Genomic DNA, 26,322 nt, shown 5'->3' with positions numbered 1-26,322 from the left:
TCTTGAGATGTCACAAACCAATCAGAGGGCTGCATTAGGAACTGCTGCTATCAAAAAGGAACTGCTGCTACCAAATTTAATATCAAAATATCTCAGAAATAGTTAATGGTCCACGTCCATATAATTATATAGGGAAACACATGCTATAATTCTATCAAGTTTTATTGAAATCAGTGAGGATCTTTAATATAAATCTTCTCTCTCTTGTTAAAATTAATAGATTTTTTTACAATTAAGTTTTTCAAGTTTAGTAACTTATTAGTTTTTTTTTCACTAATGAGACATTTAGCTATTTATACATTTATTTCATATCCGTGTTTTAATGGTTAATTTTTTAAATAATTATAAATATATTTAAATCATTTATTTAAAAAAAAATTAACATTTTTTATTTTACAAAGAATATTTGTAATATTTGCATTTTATTTATATATTTGGCATAGGTTCTTTATTTTTTAAAACAATTTTAATTTCGTTTGTCTAAAATGTAAGTAAGTTAAACAGAAACTAATTTTAATAAAGCGAATTTATCTGTTCTTTATAAATTAAATAGTATATCGATTAATATCTCGAAGTAATAATGAATAACATCACTCAACTCAGACATTTCACTTTTTTTTACTATATATAAAAGGTTTAAAAATTATGATTAAAACGTTTAAAAATTATATTTAACTAAATTTTTTTCTTACTATATATTTGTGATATTCGAAGTGAGATATTGGCATCGACACAAACTGTTTCAAGAATCATGGAAATCTGTCCCTCTGAACCGTGAGTTAACATCGCAATATAACTTGTTGACATTTGGTCTTGATATTAAGCATATTTTTTTGTATTTAGACTTCATACGTGTCTTTTTAAAATAAATAAATTTATTTATTATACTGTAGGCTTAAACCAATGCCGCAACAATCGATTATCGAGGCAAAAAATAAACTTCGGGTAAGCTTTGATGATATTTAAAACGAAAAGATTGTTCAACACAATTATATTTGACGTTTTACTTATATTTCCTGATTTATGTCCGCTTTTTCTAAAATATTAGTACATTTTAGCTGGGCCACGATGAATGTTGCAATTGCTGCTGCTGTTGTTTACCGCAATCTACATGTTACGTGAGTGACATATTTTAATGTTTACTTATGTTTACATATTTATTTATTTATTGCTGTTGAATGTATTTATTTATTTAAATTAAAGAGAATAAAAAATTTTTACAGAAATATGTCCAGCCGGAAATACCAAAATCTTTCGCACCTATTCATGTAAGTAGATGTAATAAATTGAACATGTAATAAATTTGATGAAGAATATTCTAATACTTATTATAATTTTTTAATTAATGTATATTACAATGAAATTAATTATAAAGTTAATTATGAAGAATTATATTTTTTTATTTGTTGCTGTTAAAGTGTATACATTATAATTTCCTTTTTAGTATTACTGGAAATCAAATGTACCGATGGATAAAGATACAATGTATCGTCTTTCTTACTGGGAAGGGCCTAGCACTACTGTTGAACCCATTCGTCCTGAAGATAATCTAACATGCGGTGACACACCAATGTCTGATGAAACGACGCATAAAGTATGATGAACAATTTATTTTTAAAACAACTCGTTGATTGGAATATAATTGCTCTTTCAGATGAGCTATTTTGGCAATTGGTGCGTAAAAACAGATCCTCCAATAACACCCTGTGATAGACAGTGGCTGGGTAGAGGTCCGATGGAAGACGTCACGACGCATAAACGTGATTATTCATGGAAAAGCACGACGCGTCCTGAGGTTATCAAGGCGGAAAATAATTTATATCCTCCATGTTCTGCTTTATCCGGTAATCCTAATTGCTAGATAAAAATATTTATTTACTGTAATTTTAATTCTCTCGTTGCTAGATAAGAATATCTAATTACTGTAATTTTAATTATGAAACTAAATACATACAAATCAGAATACGAGCGTTGCATGGCAGATAGCGCGCTGGTCTATCATATCATCAAAAGCTCTAGATTTGATTCTGATATAGAAACCAAAATATTTACGCTCATGTCTTCTATCAAAAAAGATCGGCAATCTTCCGAAAGTATCCTTGCTCACAGAAACACTTACCGAAAAATTCGCTGTTCACAATCGGCATTAAAATTATAGGTTCCATATGCTTGTGGCAATTGAATAATCAACGTTGCACACTACAAGCATATGAGAGAGTGTAACACAGGCCAGAGGCCTAACGTAAAAAAGGAGAAGAAAAGGAAGAAAATGCACAAAATTATTTAATCAATTAATAATACTATTTTGAGACAGATGATACGACATATCGCTTGAGCTACTATAATTCCTCCTGCTTACTTCCGGTACAATCTTTTGCGCCCGTTAGAAAATATGTTAAATCAGATACACCGATGGAAGGTTGTACAACATATAAACTTAGCTACTGGCCAAACGAGACTCCTTTAAAAGTGAGTTTTTGGAAAACAATATTTCTGAAACAATATTTTTTGTAATAAGAATTATTTATAGACTTTAATGTCATTCAATATTAAGATCACATACAACAATTAGGCAATAAAGATCCTAAACGGTCAAACTAGATTTTTAATGCTGAAATAATTCTGTGTAAATTTATGTACTACACTTTTTAAACTGCGGGTCGAAATTATTTTCATTCTTAAAACACAATTCGAAGTACAAATAATTTAATAGTTTGATGTGTAATTAGGTATCCTATTAGGAAGATATTAATGTGATGAAAAACTGTAAATAAATTTATTGAAAAAAATTATTAAGATTATTCTAAGATCAGCAAAGAACATTGAATTGTTAAATTGCTAATCAATTTAACTCGTAATATTACTGCGGTAGTTTAGTAGAGTTGACGTTTCGAGACTGAAAAATCGTTTTGGTTCGCAGTTTAAGGACTACATAAGATACAGCTAGATCATTAAAGGCATTATTTTCCTACTGATTATGTTCTCACATGTACGGTCCTATGAGATTTAACGTTTAATATAATTTTTTAAAATTTATTTTAATATTATTTCAAATATAAAATTTTATATTTTTTTAAATATTATTGTATTTTAACGAATTTTTCAAGCATTTTTTACTCTATTTAGTATAAATCATATTAGTAATTTATTGACTTAAGTAAAAAGATTTCTTCTTTTTTATATAAATATTTATTACTCACAAATATTAAATACAAATAAATAAATAATTATTTGCTTTCTTAGGACGAGTCGTATAGACAAAAGGGAGAGTATCATCGCCCAGTGACGCCGATGGATGGATGCACAACCTACAAACTAAGTTACTGGCCCCACTGTGACGAGAAACCACCGGAACCTTTTAGTCGTGACGAGAACGAAAACTTGTTGAACGCCGGCTGCTGCTTTGACGACAATACCACGTACCGACTCAGTTATTTCGGATGTGACGGTGACAAGCCGCCGGATCCCATTCGCCAGCCTGGCAATATGATTTTCTCTCCGTGCCCACTCTCCCATGATACCGTCAATCGGGTAAGCGAACGCTGAATTCTACTTTCACGGTGAATTTGATTCGAGGATGATACACTAATTCGAGTCGATAGTTACATTCTCAAATGTATTATGCGACGATTACGGGATAATTTTCTTAAATTGCCCAATAATTGATGCATTGTCTTTCAAGTCATAACGCTACCATACTGCAGTGAATTGAGATAACAATGGTTATTCTCTTAAAAATCGAGAACATTACCGACTTCATCGTTTCAACATCGGACCATGTTTGAGACGAGACTATTAATTGTTATTATATAATTACAGAAATTTTTACAATTAAAAAATTTGAACTTTTGAAAACTCGAAATTTCATTAATCTTGTATCGTTGCAGTTGAGTTTTCTAGGCAATTGGTGCTTCAAACCGGAAACGTCTATCACACCTTGCGACAAACAATTGTTAGGCAGAGGACCGATGCAAGATGAGACTACGCAAAAGCACGATTACACTTGGAAGCGCGTGATGCCACCGACTGAGGTTCGACCCGAAAACAATCTAACTTTCTCGTCCTTGCCGCTGGAATGTGAGTGTTGAACCATATGTAAAATAATTGCAGTAATTTATGTATCTACTGACATTTTATAATCGTATTTATAATTTATCGTTCGGAGAAGGTACTATTTCTTCTTCATCAAAGACGAAAAAGCGTGCTATTTTTTCTTTAAAAGAAGAAATTGTAGACATTGTTCAACTACTTTTGTTTGTGATTTTTTTAATTATTAACATATAATCATTACAGCCTGCACAACTCATAGATTATCTTATATACCGAATGATCATGAATGTCTACTGCCTATTAAATCGTACGCGCCTATATGTAAGTATCAGCCGTCCGACGTTGCGATGGAATCCGAGACCACAATGCGATTGAGTTATCAGCCGGTGGAGCCAACGAATCAGATCGACAAACCATGGGCTGCGGCTCCGTCCTATTATTCACCTGTCAATCCCATGGAGGACAATACCACATACAATCTCAGGTACGAGCCTCGCTCCTTATTCGATTATTTAGCGATTTAGAATCTCTGCACTATTCATGCTGTATATTTATACGTATCTTATAAATTTAGAATTTTACAATTTATGTATTAATATCTTATGTATTAATATAACAAATTATGTATTAATATGACAGTTACATCCCACCTGGAGTACTCGTCCCCCTGTCTTCTTGTTCCGCTTCTTACTCCTCTGTTAACGCCTACGAAAGTAAGTCTTTCAAAAATTCTTCATCTAAATGTTATTTTTTTATAACGAATGATACGGTGATATGTGCAACATTATTATTACATTTTAGTGCCGTCACAGCAACCTTGCCCCGCATTATGAACAGAGAGGTAAGGTGTGTATGAAGTGATAATAATTTTAATATCTGAACATATATAAATTTATCTTCCTTTTACAAATATTTTGCTGAAGTCACGCAAGTCGTAGATGCAAGCGTTTGTGATGTTCTGACAATGTATATTGTATATACATAATAAAATGTCCTTGTGTATCATGACTTTTCAATACTGCATTAATCCACGTGAAAGATCAGTAAACGGTTAAAGCAATTTCATAATTTTGCGCCTCTTATCGTAATTACATTATAGCCAGGAAGTATATATGTATATGTCGCGCGGTCTCAGTGAGAGACACTACCGTGTCTCCTGATAAAACCGTTTTTCTTTACTGGTACAATGAAGCAATAATTACACAATAAAGTACAGTTAATCTGAACAAAAAATTTTGCTAAAATTATTCCACATAACACACTTTTCAGCAAAATGTTAGTATTTCAGAAAAAGTTGAATTTAATTTTTTTCGCTGACAAAATCATTTTCAGTAAAATTTCAAAGAAATTTCAATTCAATTTTAGTGATTTTTTAAATATGTTAGGTGAAAAATTCACTTTCAGTGAAATTTCATCAAATCAGCAATTTTACTGAAATATTTCAAAACGTGGAATAATTTTTTCACCAGTATATATACCTTATTAAGAGGATGCTAGAGTCGTATTAGTGATAAAATTAGCATTTTTGACGTTTTCGTTCCTATCTAATTTCTTCGTAATAATAATATCTAAAATAAAAATTCTTTTTCTACGATTAAAATATATGATATATGCTAATGTATATACCTGCCTCTGGTGTACTTTATGTCCAGCTAAAAAGAATAAAAAATTACAGATTTCTTTATCCATTTTTACCTTCGGCGTTGGTCACCATAGGTAAAATGAATAAAGTACACTAGAAGCAGATACATTAACATGTATATTTTAATCGTGGAAAAGAAATTTTTATTCTGTGAAACTATTACGAAGAAATTGTACAGGAACATCAGAAAAACGTCAGAAACGCTAGTTTTATCGGTAACACAGACAGTTTTCCTTTAAGTATAACGGCAATTATCACTAACATAACTGACGTTAAATATTATGTGCAACGATTACACCAGTTAACATTATGTGATAATCAATAATCGATTTATCTGTAATGGTATCTTAAGTTCGATCTACAATTGAGTAAATGCAGTTGTCGTAGTTGTAAGAATTCACTACTCGCAGTCAGATATTCTCTTCGTATTTAACTGTGATTGGTCAATTCTTACCATTACAATAACTTACAATTATGTTTACGCAATTGTAGATTGGGCTTTACGTGCGAGACAAGCTCATTAAGTTTTACGCGCGAAAAGTAGTGTTATAGCATCAACCTACGTATGTATATTCGACTAAACATACATAATATATACCTCTAGATGTATAATAAGAATACAAATTTTATGTCGCATCGGAAGTCAATGGCTCCTTACCGACTCTACGTGAAAGTACTTAGCATATCTATTTGTTTACGTAATAATCCCGGGATGTCTTCCTTACACGCCTTCGAACAATAGAATACAGAAAAGGTACACTAATCCTACTATAGATGATTAAATTATTTTATTAAGAAATTACTTGCGCAAGAATTGCGTAGTGTAAAATTTAGATAACGTATAATATTACGCATACGATTTTTCGGATTGGATGGCTTACTCTCCCAATTATTAATTTATGCACGTGACTAATGTAACTGGCTCTACTTTCGCTAATTTTCATCTCCGCAGCAAAATCTTGATTAATTAAATACTGAAGTGAAATGTTTGATGTTAATTATTTTCTAATACATAAATTATTTTCTAATACGTAAATGAATTGTCGCACGCGCACAGATTCATGTGCAATTGTTAGAACTAAAAACACTTCCAAAAATGTTAGTTTTATTAATTTTTAACCACTCTCTCTCATCGTTATTTACAATTTCTATGCGAAAACATAATTATTATTTAAATCGCAAAAGCTGCATCGTTTTAATTTTCTTAACAAAGTTGAAAGAAGAAAAACGGGAATAAACCGAAGGCCGCGCAAGAACAAACGTATTACGCTAATTGAAAGCGCAATCGTCCCTAGCTATTAATCGTGGGTTGTTGCGATGGCATTATTATGCGCATTCTGATGCATATAAGTATGTATATTAGGATATGTCCCTTACCCATTGTTTTGCTAATCTTATAATCCATAAAACTATGAAATACATGGACCCAAATAGGGGTGTGACTGTGAAGCGATATGAAAGTATTGAACCACCTGCAATATTCTTCGTGAAAAAGTAATTGAATTTATGGAACACTTCACTCGTGATTCAATGTCAAAAACATTAATGAATATAATTTATTGTTACGTTTACAATAAAATAACACTTGAGATCATGAGAGGCAATGCGAATATATTCATTCATTTATTATTTCATTTAACTTGATTTAATTAATTTTATTATACATATTATAAATCAAGAACGCGCGCGACAAGTTTTTGCAAACAATAGTAATTATAGAAAGCTATCGAAAGCAGAGTGATAGGTTTCAAGACTAAAGTCATATATGGTAATGTCATAATCGGATCAAGACGCTTCTTGGTATCGGAACATCAGGTAGGTCTCGAACACAAACGCTTAATACGAAGGAAGATACTATCCCACACATGCGCTTACTCCGATAAATATGTAGGTTCTTTGCCATAAAGCATACGAAGCATCTTTCGAAGCCCATCGTCTTCTCGAGTAGGGATAAAGTGAGAGTTAGTATAAAAGGGGATTTCTTTCCTCTCTTGGGATCGCAGTCGATCTCGTTCGTTTGCGACTATCTCCCTGCGTTTACTACTATACTTCTGTCGCACATTCACGTTGATCTGTCTTATTGAAGAGGTACACGTCTTTCAAGTCAGGATGAAATACGTGGTAAGTAACCGCGGAAGATCTTCCGAAACGTCAATTAAGCGCGATACGATTGTCTCTTTAGGATTGAAAAAATAAATTCGTCTGTTCTCGACTGTATTGTATATTTGTCGCATCGCAAAAAATTCGTGTGAAAATTGATTTAATTGGTATTAAATAATATTATCCGTATTTTAATATCTTATTTAATATTTTTTGTATCTTTCTAATTGTAATTTAAAAAAAAATAATGCATTTGGTTTAAAATAAAATTAATAGTAATTGTGTGAGAATAATAATAAATTATGGTTTTTTTTAGAAATGTATTTATTTTTTATTATTATTTATTTATGTAATATAAAGAGTATGATTCAATAAATTAAAAATAATAGATATAATAGGGCTACACGAGCCAAATGATATATTTTGTAAACAGAGACAAACATACGTATGAGTATAATAAGATTATCAAACGGACATTATAAACAAATAGTTAAATAAGCAAGATTAAAAACAATTATATACAATAAAACAGACGTTTTGACTGTGCATTTCAATGTACATTGAAAATGACCCAAGCAAAGTCGAAACGTCTGTTCTATTGTTTATAATTATTTTTAATTTTGCTTATTTAAATATTTGTTTATAATGTCTGCTTGATAATTTTATTATAGTCATATGTATGTTTATCTCTGTTTAAAAATATATCATTTGGCTCGTAGCTCTATTACGTCTATTATTTTTAATTTATTTATGTATTTATATTTATTAAACTTGATTAAATTTCAGAAGTTAAAAAATTAAAAAATAATTTAATTCAATTAGAAAAATTATTTAACATATTAACGAAAAACGTGATCCTTATAGAATTTTAAAAAGTCGCCATTGTTATATTGATACATTACGACAATCTGCATTCATTAATTTATATGTATGAGATGTACTGTTGATATGACGAAACAAGAATTGCGTGGGATTAAAATCCTGCAGAAGTTTTACATAATTCAGAGGCTGATATGAGTTCATACGTCGTTTTTTAGAAGTACTTTCTCAAACATTTAAACACATTCATTTACGATACTGTTTTCTTAATTCAAAAATTTTTTTTAATAATACTAAGCATATTACTAATACATATTAAGATTAAAATTACTTTTTTTGTCCACCTTTGAAAATTTATTAAGCTTTACGATTAATCATTTAATCGATCATGAAATAGTTCATGAAATAGTTATCATTAATAATTTAATAGAACTTTTTAATAGTTTTCTCTCTCTCTCTCTCTCTCTCTCTCTCTCTCTCTCTCTCTTTTATCAAAATAAATCTATAATTCAATTAATAAACGACCAAGATCGCAACGGGACAAGCAACGCGACATCAAAGAATAATGTAGAAGGGGATCACGATAGGTTGGGATGAAATGGGACGGGCTCAACTGTACGTATTTGCGGGTCAGGAGTTAAATGACCCGCGTTGGCATTTGCTTCTCACTTTCACTCATCTCCTGAGAGCGCATCGCCCGATTTCGTAGTAGAGAAACCGATAAATCCACTTTGAAATTTTCGCATTACACTCATTCGCATCTACCCTCATCGATCATTTTACCCGATGAGCTACGGTGCTTTCCAGCAAGAGACACAGTTTAACACAGTAATCATTTGTATTTAACATTGGCAAACAACAAAGATAATATGATTTACTGTGTTATACTGTGTCATCTGTGTCTCTTGCTAGAAAGTATCCCCAATCTTAAAATGCCGAAAAGAGATTAATTAATGTAATCTGAATCTTATGACGTACATACATGCGTTTTATGATGACAATTTGAAAGAAACATTTTTTCCTGATATATATTTTAATTAATCATGCACTCTCTCGTTAATCAAGAAAACTAACATTTATAATTTTTCTAGGCGTTAGCGATGATTCTGGGATTGGCAGTGGCGCAAGATCAAAATTACCATGGACGCAACTACCAGCAGAATGATGAACAACATCAAGCTGACAATAGACGACCTACAAGCACCACACCCATCCCAATCTTGCACTGGAACAAACAGCAGGAACACGATGGAACTTATAAGATAGGGTAATTACATATAAATATATTTATATAGCTCAGAAAAGAAAGATAACTTCTTAAGTTATTAATTTATTATAATGATAACGCCAACTATACTTTTGGTAAAAATTTTTTAAAAACGACTAATATTAATAATAATATTATATGTGCACATATAATATTTCAAATATAAAAAAAAGCATTTCTTTAATCTTGTTCTTACATCATCATGTGTGCATAAAAATTTCACTAATGATCTAACATCTTTTATCTTATGCTCTACGAAATGTTGTTCTCTGAAATCTTGGTTATGCGAGTTCCACGTAATCGGCCTCGAAAGTTGACGCAATTATTTATCAGACGTCGACATTACCTGATGCCTTGAATCCATGCGAACTTTGCCAGCGTGCATTTTAACGTTACGTAACGCGGACTTATTGGCTTTCTGGATCGTCCGTTTTGCGTAATCGATTATTTAACACCTCTGGGTGATTTGAATCCCGCAGTTACGAAACGGGCAACAATATCATTGCTGAGGAAAGTGGCTACATCAAAACTATCGGCGAAGGTGAAGACCGGGCGGAGGCAATCGTGCAGCAAGGCACCTTCTCGTACACGAGTCCCGAGGGACAGCTGATCACCATTCACTATACCGCCGACGAGACCGGCTTTCACGCGCAGGGCGATCATATTCCCACGCCACCGCCTGTTAGCGAGGAGATTCAGAAAGGCCTCGACCTCATCTACGCGGGTATTCGTCAGCAAGAAGTAAGTATACTCATGACCTTTTCGTTTCCGTCCCCTATTATTTTCTATCTGCGATTATTTTTATAGAAGTCGTACCATTTAATTCTATAAAATTTCTTAACAAAGTGATTTTATTTGCAAAATACTAGTCTAAGGTAAAGGATGTATGAAGGTTACTCGAAAATATATTTAATCTATTACAAGTATAGCAATGTATGAATTATTGCTTGTTGTGGTAAAATTAGAAAAGTATTAATATCGCAACAGTATTACTTTGAGTGAATTATCAAAATAAATAATCTCTAATAACAAGAATTTTATAAGTGACATTAACATTTAAATTCGATTAAATAAACACTTAGAGAGTTATATGATGTTATTAGATATAAAAGTATTAAAAGAGCAGATTCATTCAAGATTTACGTGACTGATTGTGAGTAATCGTACATGTATATGTAAAATGTTACTACTTCATTGCAGTTAAAATCCATTCACAGTTTTCTGTCCCCACTTATTCTCCTTCTCTGTTGTCTCTCTTCTTATCACTTCTGTTCGTGTTCATGTTCACCTTTATGGAAAACATTCTCCGCGATCTTATGGGAAGAACTTCTGTTTCGTCACAGCTAGCATAGGTCACGGTTTCCAAGCAGGGTTTGCGAAGCCATTCAGTTATCTACGTTACGAGCGTATACTTGCGAAATCATGCGATCCATATCGATGCAAAGGTTAAAGACCGCTATATGGTATGAATGACCTGCGCAAAGCGAGGGAAAAAGTTACTCGCATGCTGTTTTCTTTTGACTTTCGTTAATCATTATGTCGGTAATAGCTACTGGTTCTTTTCCTTATCTTGTCGAAAACTACATTTTTATCTACGCATCGTAAAAAGCTATTGACAAATCCGTGTTGAGATATCTAATTAAAACTGCGCCGTAGATCGTGATAATTAATTGTAGTAATTAGCTAAATTAGCTTTATAAGTATCAAACGAGTTGGTTGGTCATGTTTTAAATTTATATCTATTGTATATGTATAAGAATAACAAATCATTGAATAAAATTTTGAAATGAATGAAGGAAATAATATTAAAATAAAGGTACAAAGAATTTTCTAAAGATACGATCGTCTCTCGTACAATGCAGGAATGGGAACACAATGTAACTTTTACCGTAATTTTTTATAATAATGATTTGATAATGACATAGCATTTTTATAACAGTAACTAACTAAACGTTAAGAAAAGTCACTTTTGAAAAGTAGTCACTATGCGTTATTTATTGAAAAAGAATAACTTGTTATACTTGCAATTAAAAGTAACGCATTGATGCGTTACAAGAATAACGAACTATTCTTTTTTTTTTATTTTTTTTTAGTAATAAGTGACTTTCAATTCTGATATTGATTACCGTATGTTACTGTCATAAAATATTTGCAACGTCATTACCAAATCGTTACGTTATTGTAACAAAATAAAGATAAAAGTAATGGCGTTCCAAGAATCGCGTTATTCCTATACATTCTTTGACAATAATAGATAATAAAGGTTTAACACTTTTCGCTATATATTTAGTTAAACTAACATTACTTCTGAAACAGAAAAAATGATTTTTTTTTAATCTCAAAAACTAATTGATAAACTAATAGAACCTAATTTATAATATCAATTAGTAACGCTCTAAATTTTTTGGAATGAATCTCACTTCGAAAGAATGCAATCTTATTCCAAAAAAGAGTGAAACTCTTTTCTGAGTCTGCCACTCTTATTTAATAATGAAACTTTTTTGCTCTTTTATTCCAAAACTAGCTGAATTTTTACTCTAAAAGATTTAGAGAGAACAAAAACAGTTTATAAAAATTTGGTACGTTTATTTTTTAGGAGGAAGATGCTCGCGCAGCAGCCCAAAAAGCACAACAGCCTCTGAGCCAGCAAGTCGACAGGCGGGATGAATACAATAGAAAGTACCAATAGTGCTTTATCGATATAGCATTGTATTTGCAGCACCGTTATTGAGAAGTAGCTATTAAGTTGTTAAGTTACTTTATCCCCTCGCGTCTCAAATACACTCTCCATTCTATGTACATTATTTGCAGTAAGAAACATCGCTTGGTAAGCTCGACTTTGTTCGTCCATTTTTCCATCGTTGATCACATTGAGCCTTTCAACGTGAGATCCTGGTATTCCCATATGCATCATTAATGATTAATTCCCTACTATACATCACTCTTCTATCTTTCTCTGTATGGCGCAGATTACCTCCGCTGCGTAATTGTGCTCTTCGAGTGGGAACTGACATTTCTTGTATCGCGATAAAGAAGAATGTCACGGGAGTAAACCGTACCCAGCAAACTAATTTACTCGTGATTGCGTTTATACGTCCATTCATATGGCGCTGCTGTTACTTTTATATCTCGCCGTAGAATTACTGCTTTTGATGCGAGAACATCGATTATAGAACATTGATATAATTTTTCGATGACTTTTTTCATATTTTCTGTCCTGTACTTAAAAGAAACACTTTTTTCTGCTTTCAAAATATCCATATTTTTAATTGTGTTGATTCTTTGCACAGCATTATATTTTTTTACGATTTATTTAATTTTTAATTCTTATCTTTGAATTATTGTAAAAAATGTATTTATAAAAGAAAAAAATATAATTTTAAGAAATGTTTATTAAGTATCTACACATGTCAAAGAACAAACTAGAAAATAAGAATCACGTGACGGAAAAAAATTAAATAACTCATTGTACAAATAAGTACATCAACTTCTTACCAGCAGCGATTATACATATATCAACGTCGTGCATTCTCAAACGTGTATAAATCTATATATGAGCATGCAGGTATTCAATAAACCTTTCATGAAATAAGAAATTATCACGGCCTACAAACGTCAAGAGATTTGCATTTGGGTTTGGTCGGGGAAAGAAAATATAATATAAGCGTTTAACGGAGCGAAGCGTCTTTATTATTAGTTTAGTGTACATACAAATCTATGAGGGTATCAGTCTTTGTGCTCGGAGAGGTAAGAAAGAGAGCGCACTCTCCGAAGCTGGTGAAACTTTTCACGAGGTAGCGCGTCAAGACCGGTGAAACTTTGAATGAGATATGATAATCGGATATAAGCAGATGCCGGTGCTCCGGATACACATCGCACTGACGTTACAATTATTCGACATGGAATCACTAATAATTATATACTGCTCCTTGCAATCCAAGCAACGCGCTACAAATAACAAATACTTAAAATTATTGACAATCCGGAAATAATTACAGGATACTTGTAGATTTGTAAAATAAGAATAAATTTTTGAAAATCGATTTTAGATAAGTTTAAAAAGATTTTGTATCGAAATAAAAAAAATACGCCATAAAAATATGTTATCAGAGCTAAGTCAGGTATTTTATAGCTTGATCAAATCAATAATTTCTCTTTAGTTTGTCGCAGTAGAAAGTTTGAAAATGTTTTCCTACATAAAACCAATTCACACACTTTAATTACATTAAATTATATTAATATCTTTCTTTATTTTAAAATGTGAGATACGTACAATTAAAGTTGCATATGTCGGATCAAATGTTAGTAAATTATGTTAAATTGTTATTTTTAATGTTGACAGCATTCAAAACTATGTCACAAATGCAGATGTTTGTATGTATAATCGTATTGTACACACAATTTTCATTATTGTGCCATATTCAATTCTGATAATTAAAATAGCCATAAATTCTCGGTTGTTGTTTTTGTATTTATCATAACATTCCTGATGAAACAATCACTTTGGTGTTAAATACAGTTTTATTAATTTACTTGCTACTTTTTCGTGTAAACTATCTGATATCACATATATTTGACATTCCAATCGCATAAGCGATTGTTCGCTTTCATATTTATTTGTAAAATAAGTTAAGCATGAAATGATATTCCTTACGCACAAGTCATATTCCTTTCTTGATGCGAACAATTGTAATGTCATTCGAAGGGGAACTTTAATCCGAAAATCGCAATTGACTTAGACGCAAAGAGCGTAACGGCATGCTTCTCATCGCCATAAAAGAACGGAAAGTGCGCGGTGTATCTGTTTTTATTTAACAATGTGCACCATTGTCGCGATATAACGAGGTTTAAGTTAACGGTTAATTAATTCTACATCGTCCCTCTTATCGTTTGGCACGAGCGAATAGTCTTCCGGTATGCCGTGAAAATTAGTACGTGAAAAGTATCCGCGGACACGCATTATAAACTAGGAAGGAAACTACTACTATTATAGCGTCAGCAGAATCAGCAATATAGAAAGCTATTAAGATTTCTGGATCTGCGGCTCACGCTGAATTAACCATGTAACGTACAACAATGCACATTTGCATAATCACTGTGTTTCTCGCATTAGATTTTTAAAATGCGATTCGGCGACGATATAAATCACCACCAGTGCCACCTCACGGTATAATGCAATTCTTTCGTAACCAATATATAAAGTTGTGATATCTGGGATGGAATGTGTCGCTAATAAAAAGAAAATACATCGCAGGATTAATGATTCGCTCACGTCAAAATGCCGGTCGTCTTATATTTTTTAATTTGATAGGTGGAATGCTTTTTTATCGTAGATCAATATTTACTAAGTGAAAAAGCATCGGGTAAGTCCGCTCAAAAATAGTAGAGGTTCTCTACTCAAGAGTATGCACTGCTTAAAAATACGCATTGAACTTTACAGCGCAACTATTAGATCGTAGTAGCTGTAACTTATATAGAACGTGCCTTTTTGTTTAATCAATTTGTGTATAAAACGTCGCAACAATAAAGGAGATATATTAAATTTTGTAATTATAACCATTCTGGCATTCTCTTATTGTATATTTTCACGAAATTGTGATAGGTTTTTACATTAAATTGTTGCTTGGGGTGAATCTGTATCATTTTATATTGTATCCATACATGTCTCTGCTTCGTATTTATTTAATATTTGTAATAATTCTCATTAAAAATGGTTATGTTAGAAGTAGAAAACAACGTGATGGCATAAAAGTACACTTGAAAACTTAAACTGATTCAGCTCGTAAAATAGTGATAGATGCAGATGATGGTAACAATGATACAGCTTACATATTTTATAACGGCTTGTATTTGAATTGTAAAGTCGATAAAAATTGGATCTAGTATCAAAGCTGCTGACTCTAGACCCATAGATTGATTGTTCTGGGATCGATTGTCGCTCGAAAACTTATGTAAATTCTGCATGTAAAAAATGTTTCAAGTATAATTTATAAAGATTTACCCGAACAATAATACTTCTTCTACCTTAATTAATATTGTTTTTTCAATAAGCGACACTTTCTTTATAATGTGGAACTCTTCAGAATGCATTTGTCCAAGAATACGCACTATAAAAAAATATATTTTTACTGTTTTTATCTTTTAAATAAAATTAATTTTTTATAAAAATGAGTGTTTGTATCAAATTAATATCTGACAAACTTTTAGTTCGAATTGCAATACATATAAGAAATAGCATAAGCAGCATTTTACTGCTCGAACATGGTTCTTGTATAAGTTATATATGATATATAGCATATAGAGAAAAGTGTGAGGGTGTGTGTGAGACTTCTTGACAGTCTTACTCTAAAAGCTATAGAAAATGCAGAAACTTCAATAATTTAAATAGTCAATTTAAAAAATAAAGAAAATTTTTTACTATTAAAAAAGAAAACTGTATATGTATTTTGATTATATCTCAAATGGAAATAAATATTTTCTAAAATATCCCTGCAAAAGGTAGACTACTACCAACTGAAAGAAGCTTACACGTGAGGACAATGGCAGTCGCGAGTCTTCGCACGTTTCGTAGAGATTGGTGACGCAACTGGAAAGGTTCGCAAACATTGTCCGACGACGCGTTCTACAATTTTTCTTTAGGGAAATCCCACCGCGCTTCCCTGAAAATTGAGTTATAGTCCAACATGGCATCTAACGTTGTTTCTTCGCGGTATCCGATCATCTGCTCGCGATAATAGCAGAACAAAGACAGGACGACGAATCAGGAAGCCACCGCCTCCTCGATGACGAAAGTCATTGTGTTAATCTCGCACAATTCTTATCTCTTCTCCGTTGGAACCTTTTTACCCGCTGTATTTCGATAGTCTCCTGGTTCGATCGATCTTCGTTCCTCATAATGTTATATCATTTTGAATAAAATTAAGAATTGTTGGCGATGCTGACACAACGGAGTCGTATATACATCAAAAGAATATTAGTTGTGGCACTTTGAGAAACGTTATATCTATATATTATATGTATGTGTAAGCAACGTTGGTGATCGAGAATCCCTGCCGGAGAATTTTTATCTCTAGAATATAGATGATCTTTATATTTACAAGATCATCCCTATTCATCATTGTTCTTTCTCCTTTCAACAGTATCTGTTGGTTCCATCCTGACTAGAAAATTCACGATCAATAAGATTGCTTGAGAGAACATCGATAACAGACGACAGTTTGATTCGACAAATGGTCTCGATGTCGAGATCATTGAATCGAATCAAGGCCGTCCAGCGTGGCGAAACCCAGCGTCGCGGTATTGGATGATGAACTCTTCGCGATAAAACATGATGCTACAACGTGGCAAAGCAATGAATAATGACGAAACTGTTACGAAGCGCTCGTCGGAAGGGCTCTCGAGAGCCGCGTCCTGGACAGATCAGGCGGAAGTGGATCGTATGGCGTCGCATTGAAACCGACGTATCGATTATTCTTTTTATGGAGGAATCCACCGGAGAACGGATCCGTCTTATAATAAATTACCCGTCTGATACCAAATGGGTCGATGTAACCGAAAGAGCCGACGTTGTTGCCTTCGGGTTCTCTTTCTTCCTCATGATATTGCCTCCTTAAGTAATACTGGAAACCATTCGCTGTGGTATGAGTACCGTCATACAACGGGAAATCGTTTCGAGAAATGGGCGATTGATAGCTTGGCTTGAGGGAGGAACTTCCGATAGCAGGATCGTAGGGAGCTTCGAGAATCTGAGTCGGTGGTCGAGCTACGGATTCGCGATAATACGTAGCATGTGGTCGATGATAAACGTCCAGGCTCTGAAGTTCAGAAGGATATCGACTCGAATAATAATTGTTTCTCGAAATCGGTCGAGGCCTGATAGTCGTCGGAGCGTAATAACCGGAAGTAATGTCGTTGCCAGACAGCGGCACAATGGCGTTAGAATCTGGTCGTCTGTAATAAATAATTAAACATTCTTATCAATTTTAATACATTTTTAAGGGGTTGATTTGCAACATGTACATTTTAATCCTCCCTCTTTAATAAGTTATACACATTATAACTAGACATCGGTTCTCTCTCTCTCTCTCTCTCTCTCTCTCTTATGCAATTTCATATTTTTTAGAAAGCAGATTGGAAAGTAATATCAAAATAGACATTTTTATTACTATAAAAAACATTCTAAAAATGCATATTTATTTGTGCATATTGTGCATCTTTGCGTATTTGTGTATATTTGCATCTTTGTGCATGTCCACAAAAAATATTTGCCTAAAAAAATCGATGTCTAATTATAACATAATGAATTGATTTTTCGATATTAATCCTTTACCTGAAAGGATTCGGTGGCCTTTTGGGCCTGGCCAAGATTCCAGTCTGCGCTGGAATCTTCTTTGCTTCCGCCACCGCATCCTGAATAGGTCGATCTTTACCGACATAAACCATTTTGGATCTAAAAAGATTCCGGCAATCAATATATATTCATCACTGTCCCGGTAGCAAGCTACGTCATTTTATTGTCATTTTGACGTCAAAAGGCGCCAGCTTGCTATCACGGTGAGTACTTAATTACTACTTATTCCTATAAGTAATTTTAATTTAGGCGTGTTTTGAATATTAATTTTATTCTAATATTAGTCAGAGAGATTACTTTAGTATTCGAAATCCCTCGTGGTCCGCGATGTAATCCTTCAGTCGCAAATATCCAAGAGGGTCTAGCCAGCCTTCAGTGCCGATCACTGTACCATCAGCCAATCTCTTCTCTTTCCTATATTGACCGTTCGATGTTTGAAAGCGGAAAAATCTTTCTGGACCTTCATCAGTTTGAATGTGATACTGCGTATTGGGATTTAAGTTCCAACCGCTTCTCTGGGCCTCAATCTCGTCCGCTGTTAAACACAGCACTGACGCCTGCAATTGTAAACTTATTTTAAATCGTTTCTTCGCGTCGCGTCAACCGCGTTAATAAATTACTGCTTAATATGAAAACTATAATGTGAAAGAAGGATATCTGACGGATATCTTATTAAGTTCTATTTGAATTCTAAAATACCAGTTCAATGTATCTTAAATGTTGAATCGATTAATATCACAACTCTGTTATAAATAAAAAGGTGAGTAAAGAATTAATTTGAAATTTAAATATGCCTAGAAGATGAATTTGCTTCTTATTTTTTTTTTGTATTTTTAATCTTAAAATATAATACATACAGAAATCGTTTTAAATATGAAATTTAATAATAAGATAAAATAGAATTTTTCTTGAAAATATTAAAAAGGAATTGAATATCCAATATATACATATTACTACCATTAAATATAATTATTAATTTAATATATAATAATTGCCTTCCGGCTTCCCTCTTTATCGTAAAGCATAAAAAACTACTGTCTGATATATTGACCAACTGTCATTAAAAGTCCAGTTACGATCAACAAGACATTGACGATCTACGAGCACGTACACAAATTTCAATTCATTGTCGATTGATAGCAAGAACATTCTATGACAAGGAACGTGACCAGCTACGTGGGGTGTTACTCGGCAAATGATTAGCATCGTTTCTCGGACTACGAGGCCCGTCTCTTTTCTTCTTTACGATCTATACGGTTACTTGTAGGCGCGGCGACGCATATTCCGTTTCAACAGTCGTAATCACTCCATTTAAGGTGTTACGACTCAAAGACAACGTTCTGCTTAGAGCATGATTTTGAACCGTTCAAGCTCGAGACAGTATATTTTATTTCTCCAGATTTTTTACAGCGCACTCGATAGTATTTTGTACTTTTGCGATTCTGCTTATTTACTATAATAATTATTAGCATATATATCACCATCTCGATGGAAAGACAGTTTTGCAACCATTAAAGCAATGTCTGAATTTCAATTACACGAATAGTCGAGGTTGTGGCTTTTGTGGGAAAATGCTGTTAGATATTGCACGCAAAAGTATATGCTGTATTTTATCTTATTTTTCTTTATTATTTTCATTGAGTTCAAGGACAGTTATATGTATATGAGGTAAAAAGGAATCTCCTTGCAACTAATTTTATACATATTATATAGTAATAACCAATAAATTATGGCTTTTGATCTCAAGAAAAAATCTATCAATTATATTTTAATAAGTATGTTAATAGTGTTGATAATTTTAACCTTTTTCGTACTATTCAAAATTTTTTAAACGTAATTAAAATATAATAGTATATGTATGCGCGCGTATATTACATAAAATCGCTGTATTATATTTGTAATCTTATTTGTATGTTTGGAATTCACGTGAGATTTGCATACGTTAATGAAATTACGTTCCGCTCTTTCTATTGTCATAAAAAATTTAAGATTTGTAAGCTGGTCAATGATTCGTGATTACTCATGCTTTTGAAATGCACAGAAAATCTGTAAAAAAATAAAGTTGGAACATAACGAATTTTTATTTATGAGGCAATGTCCTCAACCTGGACATATATTAGTGTGGTCGCTGTTTAGCCAGAATATAGTGTTACAATGTACCACAATAATTTCGACCCGACCACGCGAGGAATGCGATGACTTCCATCGTGATATCTTTTATAGCGGGATACCATTGCGTGCAAACACGGCGGTCACGTAAGAGATATATATATCCCTTCTATTGCGAATTTTGCGTGGGATTGACCAAGATCACGAGGTACGCCTCTCGTCGGTCCATATTAAGAGATGCTGGACCAACCGAGCGTAAGACCGATATATCGGCTTTATACATAGCAAAAGATATTCTATGAAATAATGTTTATAGAAATGAAGAAAGTAACATTCATGTAGGAAAAAAAAGTATGAATAAAAAAAAACGAGATGTCTTCGTTAAATTTACACATAAAAGTCTTTCTCTGGAAAGATCTAAAAATGTGAAACATTAAATATGGGTTTCTCAACATATAAAATATTAAAATTGAAATGAGAACGAGGATGCGAAACGAGGATATTTGTATGTGAGCTACGTACTGAGACTAGGGAGATTAAGTTTCCCTTAAATATTAAGCGATTTAGCTCTACGAATTACTTAGCAAGTTTTATTTTATGTAGCACGGCGTAAGATCAAGGTACTGACCTTGTATCTTAACATGTAGCGCATATGCACTTAATATTCATCATGTTGCTGCATCTCTTTACCAGCAAGAATTCACACTCCGGATTGCTCCGTATCCTTGAAACTGGTTCACTATATATTATTGCTGCAGGGCACTTTGACTTGAAAAATGATCGCATTGTAAAAGTTGGACTCAATGTTAAGTTGATATCCTTGAAATAAATCGGCCACGCGACTTTGTTTCTGCATATGAAAGACGTTCAGTAAAAGATCTAAGCATTTTTTATCTATATACATAAAGCTGATTATAAAAACGTCATTTACAGACGTGGATGAAAATGCGTGTCATATGTCTGTATATGTGTAGACAGCTTGCAGTTTAATAACGAGACATTACGAAAAGTAAGCTCTATGATATCATTCATATCTATAACTTTAAAATAGTTTAAAAGATTTTTCTTTTTGATATTGACAATCCACTTTTTGGAGAAACGATGGACACTTTTCCTCCTTCTATCTCTGTCAGAATATAGTGCTCGCACACACAAACAAATATTAATTTTCTCTCAAGCGAACACTATTTTTCTTTAACGACGTTAAAGCGAAAGATGGGTACTTCGGATCAATCATTTTTAGTCAACACGAAAGACGTTGATCGAAAGAGGTTGCTCAGTTATGTAAATGCAGAATTTCGTAAGAAAATAACGTATATAAAATACATGTATGATATTCATGTGTGTAATATAATAACGTGTTGTTCATTATCGTGCACAGTAATTTTAAGCCAAGATTAAAATCGATCGTTTCGATAAACATTAATTAAAGTTAACTAAAAATTAACTAATACTCTCTCTTTTTAAATGTATAGAGACTCAACGCACACATGAGAAAGTAGTATAATCAAGAATTTAGTATTTTAAGACAAGGGCAATGGGGTATTCTCGCTCGAACTTTACAACAGTAAAAGAGTTATTTTGCAAATAACAATTGCGAATCCAAGCTGGTACCATAATCAATCAAGGCAGGGAATAAATTGCGTTATGTATCAAAAGGATTCAACACAAATTTTATTCTCGTCGTATAATAACGCATAATTCTCAGAAGCTTCGAAGTCTTAACGTGTTTATAACTACGCCTTGCAACAATTTTCCATCCGCTCGAAGAAAAGCCATCGTTTTGGCTGGCGGTTTTGTACGAGGTCGTCCAAGCCACGCGATTAACTCACTAAATTATCATTGCATCGTCCATTGTCCGTCGGTCAACTCCCGTCGGTCACGGTGATTTCACCTTTACACAGGAGCCGCCGCGCTGAGGCTCCTTTCGCTCGCTTCCGCCGTTCTCCATCCTCTCTTGCGATCTCCTCTCTCATTAAACACCCACGCTTCGCGCGGTTCTCACGTGCCCGATCACGTGATATAATCTAGGAGTATAATGAAATTGCGCGCTCGGGAAATTGGCGACATTGGTAGCCGACAAAGAATTCGGTGTTTACACGAAAAGGATATTGTTATGCTAATTGTAGATGTAATTAGTTAACAGAGAGACGAAATTAACAAGATCCTTGGTCACAATTGTTTTATGAGATTCATCTTATTGTTAAACAATTAAGTTGACACACATTTTTATCGCTTAATCATTAAATTTTCGAAACTTGTATACACGATGCCTAGCTGAGAGCATGAATAATACAAGATAAGTATAATTATACATATGGTGTGTATTTGAATAAGACTTGTAACAAAAATAAAATGAATGGAGAAGCTAATTAAGTAGCAAAATGCTGTAGTTTGAATCCTGTACTTTTTATTTCTTATCTATTACTCTATTATGCAGTATTGTTCTTCAAGAATAAAAGCTATTTCTTTTATGTTTGTGAATATAATTACTGAACTAATTTTTAAATATATGTATAACATTTTATTTAATATTATTTAAAATTTAAAATACTATTTTATTGTATATATTTCTTGACACACATACGTATAATTGCCTAAATGAACCATCTGCATCTCTAAACTAAAGTAATGTCTGAGGATTGTAACATACCGCACGCGAAGGCTAGCATCACCGTCGGTGGCATCTTGCGGTGATCCAACCACGCTGCATACAATCGTGGTATTACGGATCATAATTGCAGATGGTGTTGCATGAAGAAGGTACGTGACAAATGCGCGATCTCGTTTGCGATCTCACTTGGTATTTGAGGAGCGTCGGCGTTTCATGAACACGTCATGGCCTTCGCACGAACACGTGCTAATTGATATTCAGAGCGCGCGTTATATTAATTATCTTCGCGTAACTACGTTCCAATATTTACGACACGAGGATCGGTTTTTATTCCCAATTCTTTTCAAACGCAAGTACTTTGTATACCAGATGCTTCCCTTTCGATTTAGTAACTCTTCGTGCATACAGAACTGCCACTTTGATACCTAAAGTTGTTTCATGTTACTATTTTACTTTCACAACATTGCTTCTCGATATTAATATTCTGTAGCGCTTAAAGATCGATGCGTACTTTTCTATTCAAACACAAAGATATATTATATTAGATGTCCATTTTGTGTGATTGTTTATCTAAGCAATAAATGAAATGATTGAAAATTGACTTTTAATCATCATTTTGTTATCATAATGACTGATACTACTTGAGTAATGATTATGCGAAATTAGAAACACACACACAATTGAATTTAGTTCTTTAATTATTAATTAGTCCTTTAATTATTCAGTTTATTTAAATACTAACGTTAAATAATAATATTAATTAATTCCAATTAATCAAATAGTATTGTAAAACACGCTATATATATATATATATATATATATATAAAGAACAATTAACAATAATGAGAATACACGCTACAAGAATATTTTTTTTATAATTATTGCATTAAGAAATCATTATACTTACAATTAGAAAACAACATTTTGTCATGCTAATTATATTGCAATTAATATGTAAGATCAGTATTTAAGATTTTATTTTCTCACAGCCTTTTAATTAGTATCCATTAGCAATGAAAATTATAAGGAAAATCCATTCTTTTATTCCTTGACTTGACTTAATTCTTCACTTTCCTTAACTAAAAAAAAACAAATTAGTATTAACAATTTATTGTTTTCCATTGTGTCACATATTTATAGATATTACTATTTCTCTCTCTCTCTCTCTCTCTCTATTTCTTTCTCTCCCTTAAAAAAGTTTTATATTAAATAAATAATACTTAAAACCCAACGTATAGTATCAAAAGTGTACAATAAATAATTATCAATTTACGGTGTAGTCAAATTACTTCGAAAACAAAGCTAATCCTTTTTGATTGGATTCTTTTGAGTGAATCTGACTATAGAGAGACGTCCTCCTCTGTTATACTTCCATTCACGCCATCTTCACGGTATTGCGCGTTCGTGCATCGAACTCTCCGGAGCAGGAATAGGATCCGGTGCCTCTTTCACGAATGCATCCTCAGCAACGACTTTCATGAACACCTTCCACAAATCATACCGGTGTCAGTTTCGATCGAACGATGACGTGAATATATGCTTGATAAATTATATTCGATGAGTGTACGGAACAATCAACGGCTTTACTGACACGCAAATGCAATTACGTAAATTATTTCGTGCCATCATCATTAAATATACATAAAATAACATTTCTGTGACAGACTTAAACACCTTCAGTTCGTAATAATCTATAGCTGTAATTGTTATATATAGAATGCGAGTCTAACCTCGTAAATTATTCTATTCGTATATACGTAAGTGTATATTCATCTTCCTAAATTCTTCAAAATCTGCCAGATACCGTCAAAGAATAAGAATGAATTTTTTTTATAATTTTCATTGTTAATAGATATTAATTAAAGAAGTGTAAGAAAATATAAGATCTTATATTGTTAAATTAAGAAAAATGATTCTATCTATTAAGCAATAAACTACACCTATTTTGTGACAATCTGGATGGTTTAAAAGTCTTTTAATATAGTTTTGTCAACTAGTATTTATACTTCTAATAATAATGCATACATTCCTTCAATTTGCATTCTCATTATATTAAAATTGAGTTTGTTTTTATAATATTATATCAAATGTCTATTTTTTTTAGCAAACATCTGATTTCGTTATCAATGTTAATATTGCTTTACGAAGTAAGTATTATAGTATTTCAACATTATAATCATAAAAATAGCAAGATTATGTAACACAACTGTTTCGCCAATTCATTTACCAGTTACTATTAGAAGACTTAAAAAACAGTAATCATCAGTTCGCGACTGGCATTTTACTCACTCGAGGATCTTGAAATGACGTCAACGTAGAATACCAATGTCAATGTCAATTTGCTAATTACTTGCAAATCCATAAAAAGATTAATATTTTCACTCGTGAAAATATTTTTATCCATGTCTATGTGAAATTTACCTACTTGATTATTTTATTTATAAATTCACTTACTAACTTAATCAGGATATATATAATAATACATATACTCGGATACGAAAGAAATATAAAACTATTTTGCGATATCAGATTAATTAATCTTCCTTAAGTTTTTCTCAACTGAATGTGCTGCGTTATATTAATATGTATCTTTAAATTAGTCATGATTATGCATATATATTACACACTCATAAATCCTACCGTCAAAAGATTGAGACAAAGACATGTTCGCAATATCATGGTCATGGTGGTGCTTCATGAGGTTGCAATACTCGAGTTTCCTCTTCGTCGCTTTTATTGCCGCATCAAAACGTTCCCTTACTTTCCAACAAAACTCGCCTAATTACATACATTCAGTCTCCACTGCGATAACTGCACGAAAAAGTTCTCGATCAAAGTAATCGAAATCTAGAATCCATATACACATCTTCTTATCTTCTTATGCAAGTAACAAGATGTATTGATACAGATTCTTCATGAAGAAAAAGCGTACAAGATTGCGACATTTATAAAAATTCATGAATGACGAGAAGAAGAGAGAAAGAAAAAGAAAGGAGAAAATCACCCACTTTCGCGGACCGGATGAGACTGCGAAAGAAAAGAAACGGAAGAGGAACACAGTCATCAACAGCGTCGATGTCGAGGCGGACTGAGAGGACGCGATACTGTGACTGAGAACCGGCGGTGTGTCCCTGCATTTCCAGATCCGTTGTACACGACGGATCTACGCTCCTTTCTTCGCGACCATCCCCCTCCATGTAAGAGCTATACGACGGTTTTTCCCATCTAAGACCGCGCTCGCCCACCATCCTTAACTATCACGAGTACTCCACATTCACATATGACGCATCAACGGGCTTGAAATTATTAACTTGTGGCACGCGTAATCGTTGCACGTGCCACACGTGATCCTGCGGCGATTCTCTCATGCT

The 26,322-nt window shown here is 32.9% G+C and overlaps 2 protein-coding genes across 2 annotated transcripts; one reads left to right on the top strand and one right to left on the bottom strand.

The window, feature by feature from the left end:
* Window positions 1-643: 643 nt before the first annotated feature.
* Window positions 644-12,590, top strand: LOC108771626 (stabilizer of axonemal microtubules 1-like). The gene is given in 16 exon segments (XM_018536970.1): window positions 644-774; window positions 894-945; window positions 1,059-1,118; window positions 1,224-1,268; window positions 1,445-1,594; window positions 1,655-1,844; window positions 2,315-2,469; window positions 3,244-3,531; window positions 3,888-4,077; window positions 4,294-4,534; window positions 4,690-4,763; window positions 9,199-9,308; window positions 9,310-9,387; window positions 9,706-9,878; window positions 10,358-10,619; window positions 12,475-12,590. Coding segments are annotated over 16 exon segments (2,184 nt in total). The 5' UTR covers window positions 644-751; the 3' UTR covers window positions 12,568-12,590.
* A 4,151-nt stretch (window positions 12,591-16,741) lies between these two features.
* On the bottom strand, window positions 16,742-26,043 carry LOC108771835 (uncharacterized). Its single transcript, XM_018537217.1, has 5 exons — window positions 25,960-26,043; window positions 25,592-25,798; window positions 18,526-18,785; window positions 18,208-18,327; window positions 16,742-17,828 (listed from the first exon to the last, which is right to left on the bottom strand). Exons 2-5 carry the CDS (start codon window positions 25,634-25,636, stop codon window positions 17,249-17,251), a joined length of 1,005 nt encoding a protein of 334 aa, XP_018392719.1. The 5' UTR covers window positions 25,637-25,798; window positions 25,960-26,043; the 3' UTR covers window positions 16,742-17,248.
* Window positions 26,044-26,322: the final 279 nt, after the last annotated feature.

This window comes from Cyphomyrmex costatus, unplaced genomic scaffold (genome assembly GCF_001594065.2).
Source record: "Cyphomyrmex costatus isolate MS0001 unplaced genomic scaffold, Ccosl1.0 scaffold100, whole genome shotgun sequence".
Classification (NCBI taxonomy): Eukaryota; Metazoa; Arthropoda; class Insecta; order Hymenoptera; family Formicidae; genus Cyphomyrmex; species Cyphomyrmex costatus.
Note: the sequence above shows the minus strand (reverse complement) of the source record. Positions and strands in the feature narration are given on the sequence as shown.

Bases quoted from the DNA above. Each gene is read 5' to 3' on its own strand.
- LOC108771835 (XM_018537217.1), bottom strand. From the start codon at position 25,636: ATGACCATGATATTGCGAACATGTCTTTGTCTCAATCTTTTGACG. The intron at 18,328-18,525 runs GTAATCTCTCTG...GAATCTTTTTAG, and splicing joins GAGGGATTTCGAATACTAAA to ATCCAAAATGGTTTATGTCG. The intron at 17,829-18,207 runs GTAAAGGATTAA...TATTTATTACAG, and splicing joins AGGCCACCGAATCCTTTCAG to ACGACCAGATTCTAACGCCA.